The sequence below is a fragment of the Bubalus bubalis genome, chromosome 18 (genome assembly GCF_019923935.1).
Source record: "Bubalus bubalis isolate 160015118507 breed Murrah chromosome 18, NDDB_SH_1, whole genome shotgun sequence".
Lineage (NCBI taxonomy): Eukaryota > Metazoa > Chordata > Mammalia > Artiodactyla > Bovidae > Bubalus > Bubalus bubalis.
The window spans coordinates 49,724,106-49,744,985 of record NC_059174.1 but is presented as its reverse complement, the minus strand read 5'-3'; the positions used below and the strand labels follow the sequence as shown (position 1 = coordinate 49,744,985).

Genomic DNA, 20,880 nt, shown 5'->3' with positions numbered 1-20,880 from the left:
TTAAATATGATAGAATGCACTAGGGGGCTATTTTTCCTACCCAGCTTTATCAATGTATAATGGACAGATGTATAAAGGACTTCTCTGTAGCTCAAGTGGTAAAGAATCTGCCTGCGATGCAGGAGACCGGGGTTCACTCCCTGGGTCGGACAGATCCTCTGGAGAAGGGAATGGCAATCCACTCCAGTATTCTTGCCTGGAGAATTCCATGGACAGAGAAGCCTGGCGGGCTACAGTTCGTGGGGTCGCAAAGAGTCGGATATGACTAAGTGACTAACACACACAATGGACAAAAGTGTATAACATATTTAAGGGGTATGGCATGATTCACTACATGTATGTATTGTGGAATGGTTACCACAATGTATTTAGGTAACCCATTCGTTGCCTCCCACAGTTACCATTTTTTTGGTGTGGATGGTGAGGATATTTATGATCTACTTTCTTCGTAAATTTCAAGTATACACTACAGGGGCTTCCTTGGTGGTCCAGCGGTTAGGAATCTGCCTTGCAATGCAAGGGACACGGGTTCGATCCCTGGTCCTGGAAGATTCCACATGCCTCGGAGCTAGTTGCCTTTGTACCACAACTACTGAGCCCATGGGCCCTAGAGCCCGTGCTCTGCAACAAAAGAAGCCACAACAGTGAGAAGCCAGAGCACCACAACTAGAGAGTAGCTCCCAATATATGCAACTAGAGAAAGCCCATGTGCAGCAACAAAAACCCAGCACAGCCAATCAATAAATAAATATGCAAGACAGTATTAGCTATGTTCCCCAGGTTGTATATTACATCCCAGAGTTTATTCATTTTGTAAATGGAACTCTGTACCCTTTGACCAGAATCTCCCCATTTCTCACCCAGTCCCTGGCAACCACCATTCTTTTACTTTTTCATTTAATTAATTAATTATAGGTGGTGGTTTAGTCGCCAAATTGTTCCAACTCTCATGACCCCATGGACTGTAGCCCACCAGGCTTCTCTGTTCATAGGATTTTCCAGGCAAGAATCCTGGAGCGGGTTGCTCTTTCCTTCACCAGGGGATCTTCCTGACCCAGGGATCAAACCTGGGTCTTCTGCGCTGCAGGCAGATTCCTTACCGATTGAGCTACCAGGGAAGCCCCTGTTAATTATTAATTGAGAGATAATTGATATACAACATTACATTAGTTTCTGATGTACACAGACATTCAGTATTTGTATATATTGTGAAATGATCACCATTGTAAGTCTAGTTTAACTTCCATTACTACACAGTGACAGGTTTTTTTTGTTGTTGTTAAGAGAATATTTAGGATCTACTTTCAGGGGTCTTTCCTGGGGGTCCAGTGGTTAAGACTCTGCTTCCACTGCAGGGGGACCAGGTTCAATTCCTGGTCAGGGAACTAAGATCCCGCATGCTGAATTGCACAGCAGAAAAAAAAAAAAATCTTTTTTTGGGACTTCCCTGGTGGTTCAGTGGCTAGGACTCCATGCTGCCAATTTTGGGGGTGGGGGCGGTCGGGGGCGGGGGTTTCAATCCCTGGTTGAGGAACTAGATCCCATATGCTGTATCTATAGATCCCACATGCCCCAATTTAAATAAATAAATAATTTTAAAATAATCTATTCTCTTAGCAACCTTCATATGTATAATACAGTATTATTAACCATGATTACCAGGCACCTAGTACATTATATCCCTCTCTGTTTCGTGATTTTTCAGTTTTTTTAAGATTCCCCATATAAGTAATCATATTACAGTTTGTCTGACTTAATTTCACTCAGATAATGTCTACAAGGTTCATCCATGTTTGTCAGAAATAGCAGGATTTCCATCTTTCTTATGGCTGGACAATATTCTGCCACTTATCTATGTCACTTTCCCTTTCCTTTTCTTTTTTTTTTGTCTGCATCAGTGTGTGACACTTCCTTGACTAGGGATTGAACCTTTGTCCTCTGCAGTGGAAGCACAGAGTCTTAACCACTGGACCACAAGGCATGTTCCTATGTCACATTTTCTTTATCCACTCATCTGCTGACACAGATTTGTTTGTGTGTCTTGGCTATGGTGAATAATGCTACCATGGACACAGGGGTGCAGATATCTCTTGAGACACTGATTTTGTTTCCTTTGGATATATATCAAGAAGTGGGATGGCTAGATCCTATATAACAATTTTACTTTTAAGTTTTTGAGGAGCCTCGAAGCTGTTTTCCATAGTGGCTGCACTAACTTACATTCCCACCAACAGCACACAAGTGTTTGATTAGGGGAGTGACCTGATTTGATTTGGTTTCCAAAGATCTCCGGCTTCCCTGGTGGCTCAGTGGTAAAGAATCCGCTTACCAGTGCAGGGGACACAGGTGCAATCCCTGGTCTGGGAAGATCCCACATTGCTGCAGAGCAACTCAGCCTGTGGGCACCACAACTATTGAGCCTGTGTTCTAGAGCCCAGGAACCATGATAAGAGAAGCCACTTTGATGAGACGCCATGCACGGCAACTGGAAAGTAGCCTTTGCAGGAATGAAGACCCAGGACAGCTGTAAATAAATAAATATGGCTTTACTGAGACCAGTAAGTGAAAGGTTGATGGGAAACTTTCTAACAGGGGCATCAAGACCTGGACACACTACATGGGACAATTTATTATTGATGCTGGCAAGGGACCCAGCACTCCCTAGCGAGGAGCTCTTGCCAGAATAAGCCCACATCTGATCTAACTCCCAGTTTACAGGGAATTCCTGGCAATGGAAAGACATTTTCTTGAGTAGCACCCCCAAGAAGCCATCAGCCAAATGTGGGATGTGACCCAGTTTCTTCAAGAAATTAGTGGCATTACCAGAGGAGAAAAAGGGGGAGAGATAAATTAACAATCTGGGATTAAAATATATACCTGGCTATATATAAAATAGATAACAAGCATCTATCATATAGCACAGGGAACTATACTCAATACATTATAATAACCTATAATAGAAGGGAATATAAAAAAGAATTATATAATTATGTAGATGTATAATTGAATCACTGTGCTGTACATCTGAAACTAATACAACATTGTAAATCAACTATATTTCAATAAAAATTAAAAAAAATAAGTAGCAGTCAAAAGACTGGGGAATGATTACAGCTTAGAAGATTTCCCTGGTGGAGCAGTGGTAAAGAATCCACCTGCCAATGCAGGAGACATGGGTTCGATCCCTGGGTTGGGAAGATCCCCTGGAGAAGGAAATGGTAACCCACTCCAGTATTCTTGCCTGGGAAATCCCATGGATAGAGGAGCCTGGTGGACTACTGTCCATGGGGTTGCAGAGTTAGACAGGACTGAGAGACTGAGTACAGCATCCAAATGAAGGCACTGCGGGGTGAGCCTGTGAGTGCTGATTTGAGAAAATACGACCACAAAGTACATTTCTGGAACCTTCGGGGAAAGACGAACACTAACACTGCAAAAGAGCTAACTGTGATAGGTGTGAAAATGTGGATCATGGTTGTGACTTTTTAAAAATCATTTTGTTTATTTTTGGCTGTGCTGGGTCTTTGTTGCTGTGCAGACTTTTCTCTAGTTTCAGTGAGCAGAGTTGCAGAAGCCGCGGGCTTCTGACTTCAGCGGCCTCTCTTGTTGTGGAGCACAGGCTCTGGGGCACTCAGGCTTCAGGAGCTGTGGCTCCCGAGCTCTAGAGCACAGGCTCAGTAGTTGTGGGGCACGGCTCAGCTCCTTTGTGGCATATGGGATCCTCCTGGATCAGGGATCCAACCCGTGCTTCTAGCTTTGGCAGGTGGATTCTTTACCACTGGGCCACCAGGGAAACCCCAGAGTTGTGACTTCTAAAAAGTGGATTTTAGGGAATTCCCTGGCGGTCGAGTTGTTAGGACTCCAAGCTTTCAGTGCTGAGGGCATGGGTTCAGCTGGGGAACTAAGATCCCGAGAGACACATGGCTAAAAAAAAAAAAAGAAAGAATAGATTTTAAAGGGGGAGTTGTTTGAATAAGTTAGGAGCCTTTGTTGGACATAATAAAAGTTTTGTGTATAGATAGTGTGATGGTTATACATTGTGAAGGTATTTAATACACTTACAAGTGGTGAAAATGATAAATGGATATATTTTACCCACTCCCCCCCCAAAAAAACTGAAGACCACACTAATTGTAAATACTTTTACTTTGGGGTCCAATAATTATTGTTAAGCCATTCTGAGTTTATGTTCTTCTTTGCTTGCTACTACAATCATTCTAATATGTCAACTTTCATAATAATGCAGTACAAGGTCCATCGTTCCATAAATAAATGAGTTTGCTGGTATTTCTGGTTCCAAATTTTCCTGAATGTGAACTAGCAAAGGAAAGCTAGTTGTTGCCTTAATTAATTAATTAGGTGGCACCTTACGCATGTGGGAACTTAGTCCTCTGAGTAGAGACTGAACCCATGCCCTTGCATGGGGAGCATGGAGTCTTAGTCACTAGACCACCAAAGACATCCCCACTGCCTTAATTTAAATAAAAAGAGCAAACCTCAAACCTCATTCATTCCTTTTCGTAGCCTACTGACATAAAAAGTGAGTGAGTATTCAGTCGATAAGTCGTGTCCAACTCTTGTGACTCCATGGCCTGTGGCCCACCAGGCTCTTCTGTCCAGGACATGAAAAGTAGCATTAATAATAAACCCAAGAACGTAACATATATTTTGGTGCCTGTGAAGTTCCAGAATTTTTCACATCCCTTCCTTTAAATTAAGTAAATATTTTATTGTTTTTGTTTTTAATTATTTCTTTGGCCATGCCATGTGGCATGTGAGATCTTAGCTCCCTGGCCAGGGATCAAACTTGTGCCCCCTACTTTGGGAGCATGTTAAATTGTGTGTCTTTTAGATGCTCAACCCTCAGTGAAGGCATCATTAACTAGAAAGTGGCAAAGTTAAGATGTAACCCCAGTCTCGTCTTTCTATTTTCTATCATATCACTACTCTGTGCTACCTCCGTAGAACTTAAGCCAAAAAATAAAGTGATGACATCATGGAAAATTAAAAAAAAAAAACTTTAGCCAACAATCTATGCATCGCTGAAGCTTTCAGAGGCCTATATCTGCAATCTTTTGTTTGTTTTGGCTGTGCCAAATGGCATGTGGAATCTTAGTATCCTGACCAGAGACTGAACCTGTTCCCCCCACGTCACCCCCAGCAGTGGAAGGGTGGAGTCCTAACCACTAGACTGCCAGGGAAGTCTTTGCAATTTGTCTTAAAATGCCTTAAAAAAGAAAAAAGAGTTGGATGGGCAGGTGGATAGAAATGAACTGATGAAGCAAGGCAACCAAGGTGGGAGAATGTAGGTAGTGTCCCACGGATGTTCCCGAATAATCCCTTCAACTTTGCTGCATGTTTGAAAATTGTCATAATAAAATGTTGCAGGAGAGGGGGGACTTCCCTGGTGGGCCCAGTGGTTAAGAATTTGACTTGCAATACAGGGCACTCGGGTTCGATCCCTGGTCAGGGAAATAAGATCCTACATGCCACAGGGCAACTAAGCCCGCAACGGGGCAGCTAGGCTCAACTACTGGGCCTGTGAGCCACAGCTAGTGAGAAGCCCACGTGCTGCAATGAAGAGCTGGCGTGCTGAAGTTAAGACCCAACACAGCCATAAATATATAGATAAATGAATATTTTAAAAGAAAAAAAATCGTCAGGTCCAACATATTGACTTTATAAAAGAAAATAAGAAATGGAAAAAAAATGTTGGGGGAATGTCTTTTCCTATTAGGAATGTGTATTCAATTATTTTCTGAGATTGGCTTTAAAATCATCGTAAGAGAACGACTGCTGAAATAAAATTAGCAGAAAGTTGATGGTTTATCGAATGAGGCCGGGTCACGGGCCCACTGTCCTATTCTCTCTACTACTGTATATTTGAAAACTTCCTTACTAGATAGTTGACAAATAAAAAGATGCTTCTGGCTCCCTTGTGAAGAGAAGGGAGGGAAGGGGTGGCAGGAGAGGCCAGACTGAAGGGTAGGGTTTGTGTTTCAGCATCTGCTTTCAGTTTGGGAGGGTGCCCAGGGTGCTGGGAGGTCACCTTCGGGGTGTCCCAAACTGAGGTCCCCCCACGGCCCCAAGCCCCCGCCCCCAGTCCTGCCCCTCCCCCTGCCAGCCTCACCGGAAGTGAGGCCTAGGACAGCTCCCCTCCCCCCCACCTCCACATCTGCTACTGATGTCAACAGCCAGGGTAGGCGGGGGCCATGTTTTTCAGTTCCCGCCTAGCCTCGAGGGAGGGGTGGACCCCCGTCCCCACCCCTTACTCACAATGATGGACACTGTCACACTCAGATTAGGCCCAGCCCTGGGGCCAGAAACAAACTTTTATTGCAAAATGGGGACCTTCCAAGTGGCAAGGACGTCAGACCTGGCCTCTTCCCTGACACGGGGAACTGGAATCTGGCTCCTTCCATGGGGTCTAGCTGGGACTGTGATGCAGAGTCAGGACGGTGGGTCAGTGTGTGTGCTGGTGGGGGCGGGGGGCCGAGCAGGGGAGGCTAGGCCTTCCCTGGAGGCGCAGTGGCAAAGAACGTGCCTGCCCATGCAGGAGACATAAGAGACATGGGTTCAGTCCCTGATATAAGCTGGCGTGTATGTGTGTGTGTGTGTGTGTGTGCGCGCGTGCGCGCTACCCTGGCCTGGGGGTCCACGTGTGTCCAACTTTACCTGGTCCCCAGGCTTGTGTGCACAATTGCACACTGGGTTGTGTCTGTATTTGGGGGCTTCTGAGGATCAGGGTACCTGCAAAGGGGATGCCCTTGGCTGAAGGTGCAGAGGAGGCCGCAACTGCGGCCCCCGAGGCTGTGTTGTGTCTTATCGGGGAGATATCCAGCAGTCAGGCTTGTGTCACACACATGTGGGCTGGCTGTGTCCTTCGAGGGTTGGGGGCCTGTGGATGGCGACAGTCTTATGCCTAGATAGCAGTAGGGTCACCAAGGGACATACCTCTCCGAGGACATGTGTGTGGTGATGTGACCCAGCCCGGGGTCTCTGCTCCAGGCTCCCAGAGACGGTGGCACCGGTAAATTTGATGTGCTCAGAGGGCATGTGGGCCACAAACACTGTGGCCATTTCCGTGAGTTGTAAAGGCAGCAGCTGAATGCCCATGTGTGGGCTATGAGTCCAGGGTGGTTGTGCTGTGTGTTGAGTTGGTGGGTTATCTGGGTATGTGGTTGTGATTTCAGATGGGCTGAATTTCTGTCTTTAGAAAGCAGTGTGGTGCAGTTGCCTTATGGTTCTCGTGGGTGTGTCTGGGTGCTGATGACCCTGTGGATGTGGAGGCTGAACATACGTGTGTGAATATACACCTACACGGGTGTGAATGAGGCTGCCTGTGGTGTAGACGCGTGGCTCTGGAGACACAGCCGTGTCCATGCCCACCGTCGAGGCTGCCACCCTCCCAAGGCTCCCTCTGTCATCCGGTCCACACAGCAGGTAGGGGTGGGGTGGAGGTCAGCGGGGCCGGAATTGCAGCTGGAAAGCTTGGGGGATGTTGAAAAGGCCACTGATGGCCGGCTGGAGGCTCAGGGTGCCCGGCGGGCATGGGCCCTCCAGTGAGAAGGCCTGCAGGATGGCGGTGAACAGGAGGAAGAGTTCGGTCCGAGCCAGGCCCTCCCCGAGGCAGACACGCTTACCTGGAGGGAAGAGAGAGGTGGCGCTGGGCCAGCCGCCCTCCCTGCCAGGCACAGGGGGACCGGTGAGCGGGCAGGGGCGGCCCCAGAAGATACCTAAGGAGAAGGGCAGGAACGCCTCGTGCTTCTTGAACTTCCCGTCCGCATCCAGGAATCGGCCTGGGTTGAACTCCTCGGGCTCTTCGAAGACGGCGGGGTCATGCAGGATGGAGCCAAGAAGGGGGAAGACCTCTGTGCCCTGTGTTGGTGGTAGTCGCTCAGCCATGTCCGACTCTTTGCAACCCCATAGACTGTAGCCCGCCAGGCTCCTCCGTCCATGGCATTCTCCAGGCAAGAATACTGGAGTGGGTTGCCGTTTCCTACTCCAAGGGCATCTTCCTGACCCAGGGATCGAACCCGGGATCGAATCTTCCTGACCCAGGGATTTCCCGCACTGCAGGCAGATTCTTCACCATCTGAGCCACCAGGGGAGGTCATAACAAAGCCACAAATATCCAGACTCCCCTGGTGGCCCAGTGGCTAAGAATCTGCCTTCCAACGCAGGGGACATTTGTTGGGGAACGAAGATCCTGCATGCCGAGGGGCAACTAGAGAAAACTATACTCCGTAACGAAGACCCAGTACAGCGCCCCCCAACCCCGCCCTGCCTCCAAAATTCTGGCCCCTAAGCTCTTGGAAAACAGTGGGGACATAAAAAAATATAAAAAACACCCCAAACTACAAATATCCCTCACCCTCGAGGTTTTCAGTTCCTGAGGGCAGAACACAGCAGTCTGGAGTCTGGGGAAACTGACTCACAAAACATAGCAGCATCATGTTTACTGAGTACTTTTACGGATCAGGCATCTTATTAAGTATTACATATATTACCTCGTATATACTATATACACATATTATACTTACTCACAAAGATACACAAACTCACTAAATCTTTTTAACAAGTCTGCAGGTATGTGTGAGTGCTCAGGCGTATCTGACTCTTTGCGACCCCATGGACTATAGCCCACCAGGCTCCTCTGTCCATGGGATTTTCCCGGAAAGAGTGCTGGAGTGGGTTGCCATTTCCTTCTTCATTTAACAAGTCCAGGGAACAGTTATTAATATGATCCCTATTTTAAAGATGGGGACTTCCCTGGCAGTCCAATGGTTAGGACTCTGTGCTTCAACTGCAGGGGACATAGGTTTGATCCTTGGTCAGGGAGCTATTAATAGTTGCAAGTTGCGCAACCAAAAAAAAAAAAGATGGGAAAACAAAGGCTCAGAGATCTTAAGCAACTTGCTTGAGGCAAACATCTGGACATGGCTTTGGCAGAGCTTATTATTTTTACATTTGTTATTATACCTTGAGGGTACGCTGTGATTAAGCTGTGGCTATCCTAAGCCACTTAGCTCAGAGTCCAGCTTTCTGCCACTATGGTTTTCTGAAGGTGAAGGGTGGGTGGGTGAGGGCTGTCCATGAAGGCATCCCCCTGCTCAGATTTGGGGAGACAGGCAGTCCCTTCAGCTGAGATCAGAGTCCCCGTGTTCCCAAGACTATGGTGGAGGGTGAATGAAGGTCAGGAATCTGAGGAGGGGGTGAGGGACCTCCTTTATCCAGGATACTGGCTCCTGGGGCTCTGAATTGGGAAGGTTGAGTGAGCACTGAGGAGAAGGTCATACTGTTGCTGTTCAGAAAAGAGATGAAAAAAAAGAAGAGAAAGACAGATAGCAATGGTTAAAGCATAGGCTCTGGGCTTAAATCCTACCCTATTGCTCACAGGCTGGGTGAGCTTGGCAAATCTAACCTCTCAGGGCTCAGTTTCCGCATCTGTAAAGTGGGCATGATAAAGCTATAGTGTTGCTCCGAAGGTTAAATAAGGTAAGACGTGCAAAGCGTTTAGAATAATATCTGGCACAGAGCAGGTCCTCAGCCACTGACGCCTGTAACTGCTGTTGCCATTATCGTAGTTATTGTCGTTGCCATGGTCGCTGCTTTGGCAGTAGCTGCTGCTGCGGGGTACATAGGAGCCCCACTTCCTGCACAGCTCATTTGGTGTTTGGGGCTTTTCTTTTTGGCCACGCCACATGGCATGTGGGACCTTACTTCCCCTACCAGGGATTGAACCTGTGCCCCCTGCATTGGAAGTTTGGGGGTCTTAACCACTGAACCACTGGGGAAGTCTCTCATTTGGTGTTTCACAAGCGTCATTTCACAGATTCCTTACAATTTCAAATTGATAATATTATTGTTTCTGACTTAGCAGAGAAGTAGATGGAGGGCGAAGTGATTTGCTCCATGTCTCAGCTAGAAAACAGCAGGACAGGATTCTAACTGTTTTGAGTTGGATTCTACAACGAACTCAAGGAGCAGCTTGCCAGAAAGGCACTTGCGGTTTCCAGGGAGATGTCGCCCCCTGGTGGCGCTAGCTGTGAGTTGCTCTCAAATGAAGGGGCAGGAACTAAGTGTGTAGGTGTGGAGGGAAGGAGAGCCTGATTGCCTTTGCAGCGAGGAGAGGAATGGGGAGGGTGGAGGGGAGAGGCCTCCGTTGGCCCTCAGTTCTCAACTTGCTTCCCTGCCTGTCACCTTATCTGATTGTCTCAGCCACAACTGGAAGGAGGCAGAATAGCGGGGCACAGAGGAGCCTGGTGGGCTGCAGTTTGTGGGGTCACAAAGAGTCAGACTCCACTTAGCGACTGAACAATAAAGAATTAGGATCCATTGGACACATGGGCAAACAGGCTCAGAGACGGCATCAAAATGCAAGAGAAGATGTACACAGAAGGAAACAGAGGTGCAGAGACAAGAACAGAAAAAGAGAGGAAGATGTCATCCAGAGAGGAGAGAGAGAGAGGAGGGAGACGAAGACACAGAAAACCAGACCAAGATCCAGAAACAAAGACAGCGAGGGGCTCGGACCCAAGGCTCAGGGGACAGATAGCCGCTGCGTCTGGCTGATGGGAAAACCTACCTGTGGCAGGGTGTACCCCCGGAATCGGGTGGTCTTGGTGAGGGCTCGGGGTATTCCCATGGGTACCAGCGCCAGCAGCCGCTGCGCCTCATGCAGAACTGCATCCGTGTAGGGGAGGCGGGCTCGGTCCCCCAGGCTTGGCCTCTGGCCGGCCCCCAGCTCTCGTATCAGCTCCTCCTGCACGCGCTCTGCACGCAAGAAGAGGAAAATTGGAGGTCAAAGGCTGGGCGGGGTCCTGTGATCTCCCCTTGGACATCTCACCTTCTTCTTCTTCTTAAAACTTTTATTTATTTATTTAGCTGTGCTGCCCAAATCTTATTTTCCTGACCAGGGATCGAACCCAAGCCCTTGGCAGTGAAAGCGTGGCATCCTAACTGCTGGACCACCAGGGAACTCCCATCTTGATCAGTTATGGTTAGGCGTGAGGCTGGCGGGCAGGGAGGGAGAGTCCTCTGGCCCTCCACAGCCCAGACATCCTGTGTGCTGGGCATCACGTCTCTTTTCTTCCAATTCCCACAGCAATCCTGTGGTGGGGGGGAGCAGCCATTATGTAGCCCCATTTCCCAGATAAGGACACTGAGGCCTGGTGAGCTGAAATCGCAGCTGACTCCATTCCACCAAGGCCACCAGGTCCCAGCTTCCCTGTCATCCCATCCCACTGGCTCGATGGCATTTGATGGAGTGGCCTCCCCCTGAAATGCTGCAGTGCCTTGGGGCACATTCCTAGCCCTCCCTCACTAACACAGCTTCAGGTCTTGCCTGTGCTCTGATAACCCCAGTTTGTTTTTTATCTTCAGTTCTGACCCGGGTTGGATGCCTCCCCCTGGTGGTCCCAGGCTCCTCACACTCAAACTGTCTCCAAATGGGGCTTCCCCAGTGGCTCGGTGGTAAAGAACCTGCCTGCCAACGTAGGAGGCTCAAGTTCGACCCCTGTGCTGGGAAGATCCCCTGGAAGAAGAATGGCAACCTGCCCCAGTATTCTTCCCTGGGAAATTCCATGGACAGAGGAGCCTGGTGGGCTACAGTCTGCAAAGAGTTGGGCACGACTGAGCAATTGAGCACGCACGCACGGCCTCAGCGTCTCCCCTGAAATAGCTCCTTATCCCTCTGCCCCGATCTCAGGGTGGCCTCACGGCTCCCCTATCCCCTGGCCAGAGCCCTGGGCCTGTCCCTGGACGCCTCCCTCCCTTGTCATCCTCTACCACCTGCCTACCAGGCCCTCTTCCCTCCTCACAGCCTGGCAGAGCCCTGTTCTCTCCCACCCAGGTCCCTGCCCTGGCTCCACCCTGACCTCCTGGCATCCTCTTTCACACTCTACAACCTACTTCTTCATGACAGACCAAAACATTTTTCTAAAATGCTAATTTGACCTTGCCCTCCCCTGCTCAACAGCCCTCCATGTCTCCCCACTGCTCAGGGTTAGGCGTACAATGTACCACCAAGGCAGCAAGGCCGGAGACATCTCCTTTCTCATTTCACTGTGCCTCGGGCTGCAGCAGCAGTCCCCAAACTTCCCGCTCCTCAGACACCCTGGATGTCCGGGCTCATTCTCGGCTCCATGCTCTGGCTCAGACTGCCCACTCTCCTGAATATTCTTCTTCTCGAGCCCTCCCTCCTGTTTCCGGGGCCCGGCTGGTGGAGAAGGCTCCTACCTTGGACCTGAGGGTATTTCAGCAGGAGCAGCAGGGTGTAGCGGATCGTGGTGCTGACGGTCACCGTCCCGGCAAACAGCAGATACACGACCGTCATCAGCAGGTTCTTGGCGGTGAATTCTGTGTTTGGGTCTTGCTTCTCCTGGGAGAAACCAAGCAGAGGGACTCAGACAACACGGGCTGCAGGCAGTAGAGACCCAGCACAGCCACGTGTAGGGCATAGGGCAGCAAGTGAAAAGCTTTGTCAGGGAGTTTAAATAAAATGTATGGGCAAGTCGGGTCTTGACATTACTTCTGTTGGCTTGAAATGGTTTAAAAATGAAAGAGTGGCTACGATTAAAAAAACCCAAACAGAAAATGACAAGTGTTGATGAAGATGTGGAGAAACCGGAACCCCTATCACCAAGGGGACATATGAAAGGGTGCAGCGGGGACTTCCCTGGTGGCCCAGTGGTTAAGAATCCGACTGCCAACTCAGTAAACATGGGTTTGATCCCTGGTCCGGGAAGATCCCACATGCTGCAGAGCAACTAAGCCTGTGCACCACAACTACTGAGCCCACACTCCTAAAGCCCGTGCTCTGCAACAATGAGAAGCCCGTGTTCCACAAAGAAAAGTAGCCCCTGCTCACCGCAACTAGAGAAAGCTCAAGCGCAGCAAAGAAGACCCAGTGCAGCCAAAAAAAAAAAAAAAAAAAGCAGGGTGCAGCTATTATGGTAAATGGTATAGACTGCTGTACCTCCAAAGCTACAAACAGGATTACCATGTGATCTAGCAATTCCATTTCTGGGGATTTATTCAAAAGAGTACAAAGCAAGAAAATAAATAGAAAGCAGGATCTTGAAGGACATTTGCACACCCCATGTTCATCACAGCATTATTCACACTAGCCAAAAGGTGGAAGTAATCCAAGTGTCCACCGATGGATGAATGGATAAAGAAAATGTGCTGTATTTATACAATTCAGCCTTAATAAGGAGGGAAATCTTGTCACGAGGTACAGCGATAATGAATCCTGAGGACATTACGCTAAGTGAGATAAGCCACAAAAGGACAAATACTGGTGGCTCAGATGGTAAAGCATCTTCCTGCAATGTGGGAGACCTGGGTTCAATCCCTGGGTCAGGAAGCTCCCCTGGAGAAGGGAATGGCTACCCACTCCCGTATTTTTGTCTGGAGAACTGCATGGACAGAGGAGCCCTACAGGCTATAATCCATAGGATCACAAAGATTCAGACACAATTTAGCTACTAACACACACACATGAGGTGCCTAGAGTAGTCAAATTCATAGAGAAAAAATGTAGAAGGGGATGGCTGGGGGCTGGAGGAGGGAAGACGGGGGAGCTGTCTTTTAATGAGTACAGAATTTCAGTTCTGCTGGCTGAAAAGAATTTTGGCAATGGGTGGTGATGATGTAATATCTAACACTACTAAACTGTATACTTCTTTTTTTTTTTTTGATCATGCCACACAGTTTGTGGGCTCCTAGTTCCCTGACCAGGAATCGAACCCAGGCAGCAAAAGCATGGAGTCCCAACAACTGGACCACCAGAGAACCTCCAAAATTTTTACATTTTAATTTTTTACAGAAGTCTGGTTGATTTATGATGTTTCCAGTATATAGCAGAGTTATACAGATTGTATTCAGAATGTATAGAGATTCAGTTATACACATATAACTGAATCATACTATATATATTCTTTTTCAAACTCTTCCATTATAGGTTATTACAAGACATTAAATATACTTCCCTGTACTATACAGTTTATCTATCTGTTTATCTATTTTATATACAGTAATATCTGTTCATCTCAAATATAATTAAATCTTTTTAATTCAAAAAATGAAAGGAAATGGGAATTCCCTGGCAGTTCAGTGGTTAGGGCTCCATACTTTCATTGCTGAGGGCCTGGGTTCAATTCCCAGGGTTCCCAGGGGAACTAAGATCCCACAAACCGAGTGGCATGGCCAAAAAAAAAAAAAATAAAAGTAGGGCCACAGAGTTAAGAAAAAAATTCCTCTCTCTCCATGAACAGGGTGGCTGCATGTATTCAAAGACTGTGGCCCTGAATATCTCCCCTAATTGCAAAGTGTGTACAATTAAAAACTAGTTATTTCTACAGGGGTCATCGTACTGCGAATTTTCTCATATGCTGGTTGTTCTCACTTAATTAATAAAGAGGACTTTCTTAGTGTAATTTTCTATTGCAAGGTTTCGTAAGTAAACGATTGTAACTGATAGGAACTGTCCTGTGTGGGTGTGGGGAAGTGACGGTCAGGGTTGACAGCAGTGGGTCAAGGGGCTTGAGGCCTGGGCAGGGGGCTGAGGCTGGAGGCAGGAGAAGATGCAAGGGACTCAGACCCGCATTCACAGAGCGACGTGCAGAGAGAAAGAGGGAGGGTGACAGAGCGTCCCAGCTGCACCACCCGGATGGGGGCCGGCCAGGAGGTCCCCCAACCCTAACCTTCCTCGCCTTTGCCATCTTCAGCAGGAAGGCGTCCACGAGATCGCGCGCGGGGCCTGAGGCGCCCAGGCTCCCCTCATGCTGCCGCACCTGCTGCACGGCGAAGGCGGCCACGGTGCCCAAGTGGCCGAGGAGCTGCATGTGGGGGCCCGGGAGGCGCTGTAGGAACCGGGAGAACATCTCGTAGGTCTGCGGGGAGAAGGTCAGCTGTTTCCATGGGGGCCCTGCACCAGGGCAGAGGGGCAGGTGGACAGGGCGCTCTGGGGTTACCTGGAAGAGGCGGGCAGGAGCCTTTGGGGAAGGTGGCCAGAGAGGGGTCCCAGCCACTTACCTGGCCCCACGGGGAGCTGACCCCCACGGCGATGCCGCCAGCCGCCCGGACCACAGCCTGGAACTCCTCATTGTCGTAGGGGAGGCGGAGGTCGAAGACTAGGGAGCAGATGATGTTGCAAGTGGCCTGGGCCAGCAGCAGGGAGGGGTCAAACGGCCGTCCTGGGGAGTGGGGGGACAGCGGGGAGGCTGTGATGGAGACAGGCAGAGCGGAACTGACTTGGGCAGAGCTGGTCCACAGAGATGGAATAGGCCCGACACCACCAGAAAGAGACAGGCACAGAGGGAGACAGAGACAGCAGATTGAGATAGAGAGAGATAGGGAGACAGAGTCAGCGAAAGAGAGATACTGAGAGAGACAGACTGGGAAAGAGAGTTGGACATGGGGTATTCCCTGGGGTCCAGTGGTGAAGATTCTGCACTCTCACTGCAGGGGTGATCAGAGAACTAGATCCCACATGTCACTTGGCTTGGCTTGGCCAGGGGGAAAAAGAGAGAGAGAGTGAGAGATAGACTTACAGGAGAGAATAACAGAAAAATAGAGAAAGGTGGCCCAGTGGTAAAGATTCCACCTTCCAGGGCTGGAGATGAAGGAGATGCGGGTTTAATCCCTGGGTCGGGAAGATCTATTAGAGGAGGATGTGGCAACCCGCTCCAGTATTCTTGCCTGGAGAATCCCATGGATGGAGCAGCTTGGCAGGCTATAGTCCACAGGGTCACAAAGAGTCTGACATGACTGAGCACACACAGAGAAAAAGAAGAGGCAGAAAGAGTGATGTGGCAGTGCCAGGGGCACGGGCCCTCAGGGAGACAGCAGGGCCGACGAAAGGTGGAGGAAGACAGAGGCGGAGTAAACAGAGCTCCTAGCCTGGGCCCCAGGGAAGAAGTTCCTGCCATACTCGGCCGCCGCTGACCTTTTGTCCCCTGCAGCGCCTCCACCAGACATCGGGCCTCCGCCTGGATCAGCTCCTCGCCTTCTCGCTTCCCCATGCCCAGGTCCCGCAGGGCCAGTGTGGTGAACTTCCTCAGCTGCCTCCATCGCTCCCCGTTGGAGAAGAACACCCCTGCACAGACGGCTAGGCTCAAGGAGGGACTGGCCCTCCCCCTGATCCCCAGGACTCCTCCCTTCCTCCCAGGGAGGTGCCCTGTCCTGAGTCCATATGAGCCTAGTCCAGGGAGGAGGACTCAGGAGGTACTCCATCAGTGCCAAACCTTGCATCAGAGGCTGACCTCCTGGGGAGTCATTAACGGGGATTATCCAGACTCCAGATAATTCACCGAGGTGAATGAAGATGTCTTCCTTTCTTCTCTCTATCCATCTTTTTATTCCTCTATTCACCCACCCATCCATTTATCCTTCCTTCCTCTTCCTCTTTCTCCCTCCCTCCCACCCTTCTATCTATCTATCTTAACATTTATGCAGGTCTCAGCTGGCCCAAGCGGTAAAGAACCTGTCTGCCAATCCAGGACATATAAGAGAGGCGGGTTCAATCCCTGGGTTGGGAAGATCCCTTGGAGAAGGAAATGGCAATCCACTCCAGTATTATTTGCTGGAGAATCCCATGGACAGAGGACAGAGGAGCCTGGTGGGCTACAGTCTATAGGGTTCCAAAGAGTCGGACATGACTGAAGTGACTTAGCATGCATGCATGGGCATTGGGTCCAGGGAAGGAGGAGGAAGGAATTGCACTGTTTTCCTCTTTATCCAAGAGACTTGCTCTGGACAGACCCTTCCCTGTTCTGAGCTGTTTCCACTTGTAGAATGCCAGCCTACAGTGGCCTCCTGGATGCCTCCTTCTGGATGTCCCCTGCCCATCCATCCCTCCACTGGGCCCCACACTGGCCTCAGCATCTCTCCTTGGCTCAGCCACCAAGCATCCCATTCCCTGCCCAGAGTCCTGCATTCCTTTCCCGACCACCTCCCTTCCCCACTCCACGGCCCCAGCCCTGGTCCAGCCCAAGCCCCTCTCTGGACTCCCACACAGGAACCAGAGGACCTTTCTAACTCTGACTCTGTTGTTTTCCAGGAAAACCCAAAGTCTGGCTTGACTCAGGCTCTGCATGATCAGGCTCCGCAGATGTCTCCAGCTTTGTTCCTCATGCACCCACACTGGCCTTTTCTCACTTCCTCAAAGGTGTCAGCATGTCCCCTCTGCCTCTGCCCCTGCTGATTCCTCTGCCTGGACCACTCACCTCTTCCTCCTCACTGAACTAACTCCACTCAGCCTTGAGGTCTCAGCTTAAATGTCACCTGCTTTAGGAAGCCTTTCCTGATTCCTTCCATTCTCCCTCAACTCCCTCTGCTCCTGTGGCCAGTAAAGGTCCACTCTGTTCTGCTTTCAGGACTATGCATGCATACTCAGTCATGTTTGACTCTTTGCAACCCCATGGACTGTAGCCCTTCAGGCTCCTCTGTCCATGAAATTTTCCAGACAAGAATACTGGGTTGTCATTTCCTCCGCCAGGGGATCTTCCCAACCCAGGAATCGAACCCGAGTCTCTGGCGTCTCCTGTATTGGCAGGGGGGTTCTTTACCACTAGTACCACCTGGCTTTAGAAATCTAGTCTCTCCCTTCATTGTCTTCTCACATAGCTCATCACTTCCACAGCAAAACATGTCATTACATTTGTTACTGCTGTGTTCCCAGTACCCAGCCAGGTGTAATAAAAAGTTGTCAGTCGATGAATGCATGCTCATCTCACCTCCGTGCTTTTGTAGGTGCTAATCTCTCTGCCTGAAACACTGTTCCCCTAACCCTGAGTCTCAGCTCAGACTCCGCATCTTTCAGGAAGACCTCCTGGACAGGCTGGGCCAGGCGCCTCCTCCGATTCCACCAGTCCCAGGGCTTCCCGCAGGCCAGCCCTGATCTTTCTGGACTGTGACTATCTGGTGACAAGTCTGTCTCCTCCTGACCTGTGCACTCTGGGAAAGCAGGGCTGAGGCTGTTTATTCACTGCTATGTTCCCTAGAGCACCCAGCACTTGCCTCCTGCTTTCAATCTTAACACAGACTCGTTTGTACATTTTGAGAGTTTGCCCACTAATTCCCAGTGTCTCAAATGCTTCCCTTTTCCTCCCAACCCTGCGGCTTCCCCTGGAGCAGCAATAACTCTACTACAACCAGATAACTAATGAGTGCTGACTTTGAGCAACCTTCAGTAATAGGTAATAGGCACTGTTATCATCCCATTTTACAAATGAGGAAACAGAGGCCCAGAGACCCTGAACCACGCACAGAAGGCCACAGGCCAATAAATGGTGGCAGGCTCTGAGTGAAGGGACCCAGCAGCCTCCAGCTCCCCTTGTGACTCACCATGGCTATCAAAGGTCCCGTCCAGCGTTGCCACCGTCCCCCGCCCGCTGAACTCCTCGGCCTGACCTCCCAGGGCCTCCTGCACAGCCTCATGCCCAACCAGGACCACCACGCGCCGCCAGGGTCCCAGGTACACGGTGAACACCGGTCCATACTTCTTACTCAGCTGGGAGCAGGGAGCAAGAAGCGTGAGTGATGTGCGGCAGGCTGCTGCCTCTCAAAGTCTGTGTCTCCATCGCGACCCCTTGTCTCTGGATGAACCACCTAAGAGGGACCCCTTCTGCTTCTGCCTCACCCCAAACGGAAATAGTCCCTTTGGGAGATTCAGTTCTTGTTTTGTACCAGGCTCCCAGCCCCCTGCCCCCAAAAGCTCTCCTTCCCCAAACTCCATCACCCAATGCACTCTCTGGTCCCCGTCCCCTTTCCCGGCAGAGCCCTAACTTCTGACGCCAGGATGACCCAAGACCCACCGTTACTCCCACAACTCAGACATATAGCGGCAAAAATGGGCACGGATGATAGCGGTGGGCTTCCTTAATCTCTGCCCCCCCCCCCAAAAAAACTGACCACCCCTTTGAGTCACTGCTAAATACTCAAATTCTGGGAGCAGATATCACCAAGCACCAGCACTATCTCTCTTCAAACAAGCCCTCTACCTGCCTTGCCTTGTATGGAGGACCCCAGAATGGGGAACCTCTGGCCTTTCCTCTCCGCCCCCCCACCCTGAAGAGGTTGGGGCCACCCCAGCCTTCTTTCTCTCCCCCACTTTCTCTTTCCCAGGAGTTTCCAGCTCCCTCCTAGCTGAGTTCCACGTATTCTCCACCTCGCCCCCGCCCCGCCCCCCCCCCCCCCCACCCCCAGCCCGTATCCCCATCAGTCTGGGCAGACAGATTCCTGGAATCCTCCAGCCTCTAACTCCCCGCGTGAGGGGCGGGGGGTGGGGTGGGGTGGCACACCTTCTTTTCACTCTCTGCTCCCTCCTCAGGAGACTCACCTGTATCTCCCCGATACCTCTCCCAGTGGGACAAGCCACCACGGTCTCTTCTGCTTGAGGTCTCTTGTCTCAGCTCCAGTTCCCTGCACCCGGCTCCAACCTTCCTAGGATTCTCCCAGTCTCTCTAACCCGGGACTCCTGCTACTCTGGATCCTGCTTCCGACCCCTCATACCCTCTCCAGGATTCTCTGCCTCTCCTAGTGCCATCCCCACCCTAGCCTCCTTTCTCACCATCACTCCCTCAACTATCTCAGCCCGGGACCCTTACTCCCACCCCATCCCGGGGCATCCGTAGCCCCTTCGCCTGTATCTTCTAGGATACTCAAGGGCCTCTCTGCGTGGTCTCCCGGTTTGGGGTCCCCTCGCGTCTCTTGGCCCTGGCACCCCTCCCACCCGCTCTCCTCTAGCCGGGACGTCACGCGGCCGCTCACCCGCAGGAGCCCCAAGTAGAGCGCCCCGGGCCGGAGCTGCAGGAGGTTGCCCAGCAGCGGCAGCGGCGTGGGCCCCGGGGGCAGGTGGCCTCGGGCCCAGGTCTCAGGCAGCACCAGCGTCACCACCAGAAGGAGAAGCAGCAGCAGCAGCGCCCAGGTGCCCGCCGCCTCCATCTCTGCAGGTCTGCGGCTTCTCAGGTTCTCAGACGCCCCACGCGGCCCGGCCCGTCGGGGGCGGGGCGGCTCCCTCCCTCCCCGCCGGAATCCGGCCGAGGGAGGCGGGGCCGGAGCCTCTCCCGTTGCATGCGAGCGGGATTCTCTCCCCGCCGCCGGATTTCTTTCTCCCAAAGGACCACCGCCGCCTGGTGTCGGGGACACACTCCCCAACGGTCCTAGGTCCCCCGGGCTCGAGGGGGCAGAGACCGCTCCCCGCGCCCCAGGTAGGGCGTGGACCCAGGGGGAGGAACCTGCAAGCCGGAGACTTTGGCCGCCTCCCGGAGGCCACACCCTAGTGCCTGGCGGCGACCCTGCGCCGCCCTCCCGAGCTCCTACCTCCTTCCTCACTGTTATCTGGGTGTGTGTGCTCGTGTGCGGGCTTGTGTGGTGGTTCTGAGCCGGTTTCCTCCAGCATCTTACATCTTCACCATGAACTAGGAGTGGGGGACGGGACCTTTAACAATATGTAAAATACATAACCAACAAGGACCTACTGTATAGCACAGGGAAGTATGCTCAGTGTCTTTTAATAACCTGTAATGGATGGCATCACCGACTCGATGGACGTGAGTCAGTGAACTCGGGGAGTTGGTGATGGACTGGGAGGCCTGGCGTGCTGCAATTCATAGGGTCGCAAAGAGTCGGACACGACTGAGTGGCTGAACTGAACTGAACTGAATGGAAAGGAATCTGAAAAAGGAAAAAAAAAATATATACACATGTACATATATATTTGGGCTTCCCTGGTGGCTCAGACAGTAAATAATCCGCCTGCAAGGAGAGCTCAGGGAGACCTGGGTTCGATCCCTGGGTCAGGAAGATCCCCTGGAGGCGGGCATGGCAACCCACTCCAGTATTCTTGCCTGGGAAATCCCATGGACAGAGGAG

At 50.9% G+C, this 20,880-nt stretch overlaps 1 protein-coding gene across 1 annotated transcript; it reads right to left on the bottom strand.

The window, feature by feature from the left end:
- Window positions 1-6,295: 6,295 nt before the first annotated feature.
- Window positions 6,296-20,253, bottom strand: LOC102416080 (cytochrome P450 2S1). Its single transcript, XM_006052071.4, has 9 exons — window positions 19,777-20,253; window positions 18,352-18,517; window positions 15,953-16,102; window positions 15,040-15,200; window positions 14,709-14,897; window positions 12,241-12,382; window positions 10,589-10,776; window positions 7,737-7,878; window positions 6,296-7,643 (listed from the first exon to the last, which is right to left on the bottom strand). The coding sequence occupies exons 1-9, from the start codon at window positions 19,948-19,950 to the stop codon at window positions 7,462-7,464; spliced, it is 1,494 nt and encodes a 497-aa protein (XP_006052133.4). The 5' UTR covers window positions 19,951-20,253; the 3' UTR covers window positions 6,296-7,461.
- Between the last annotated feature and the right edge of the window lie 627 nt (window positions 20,254-20,880).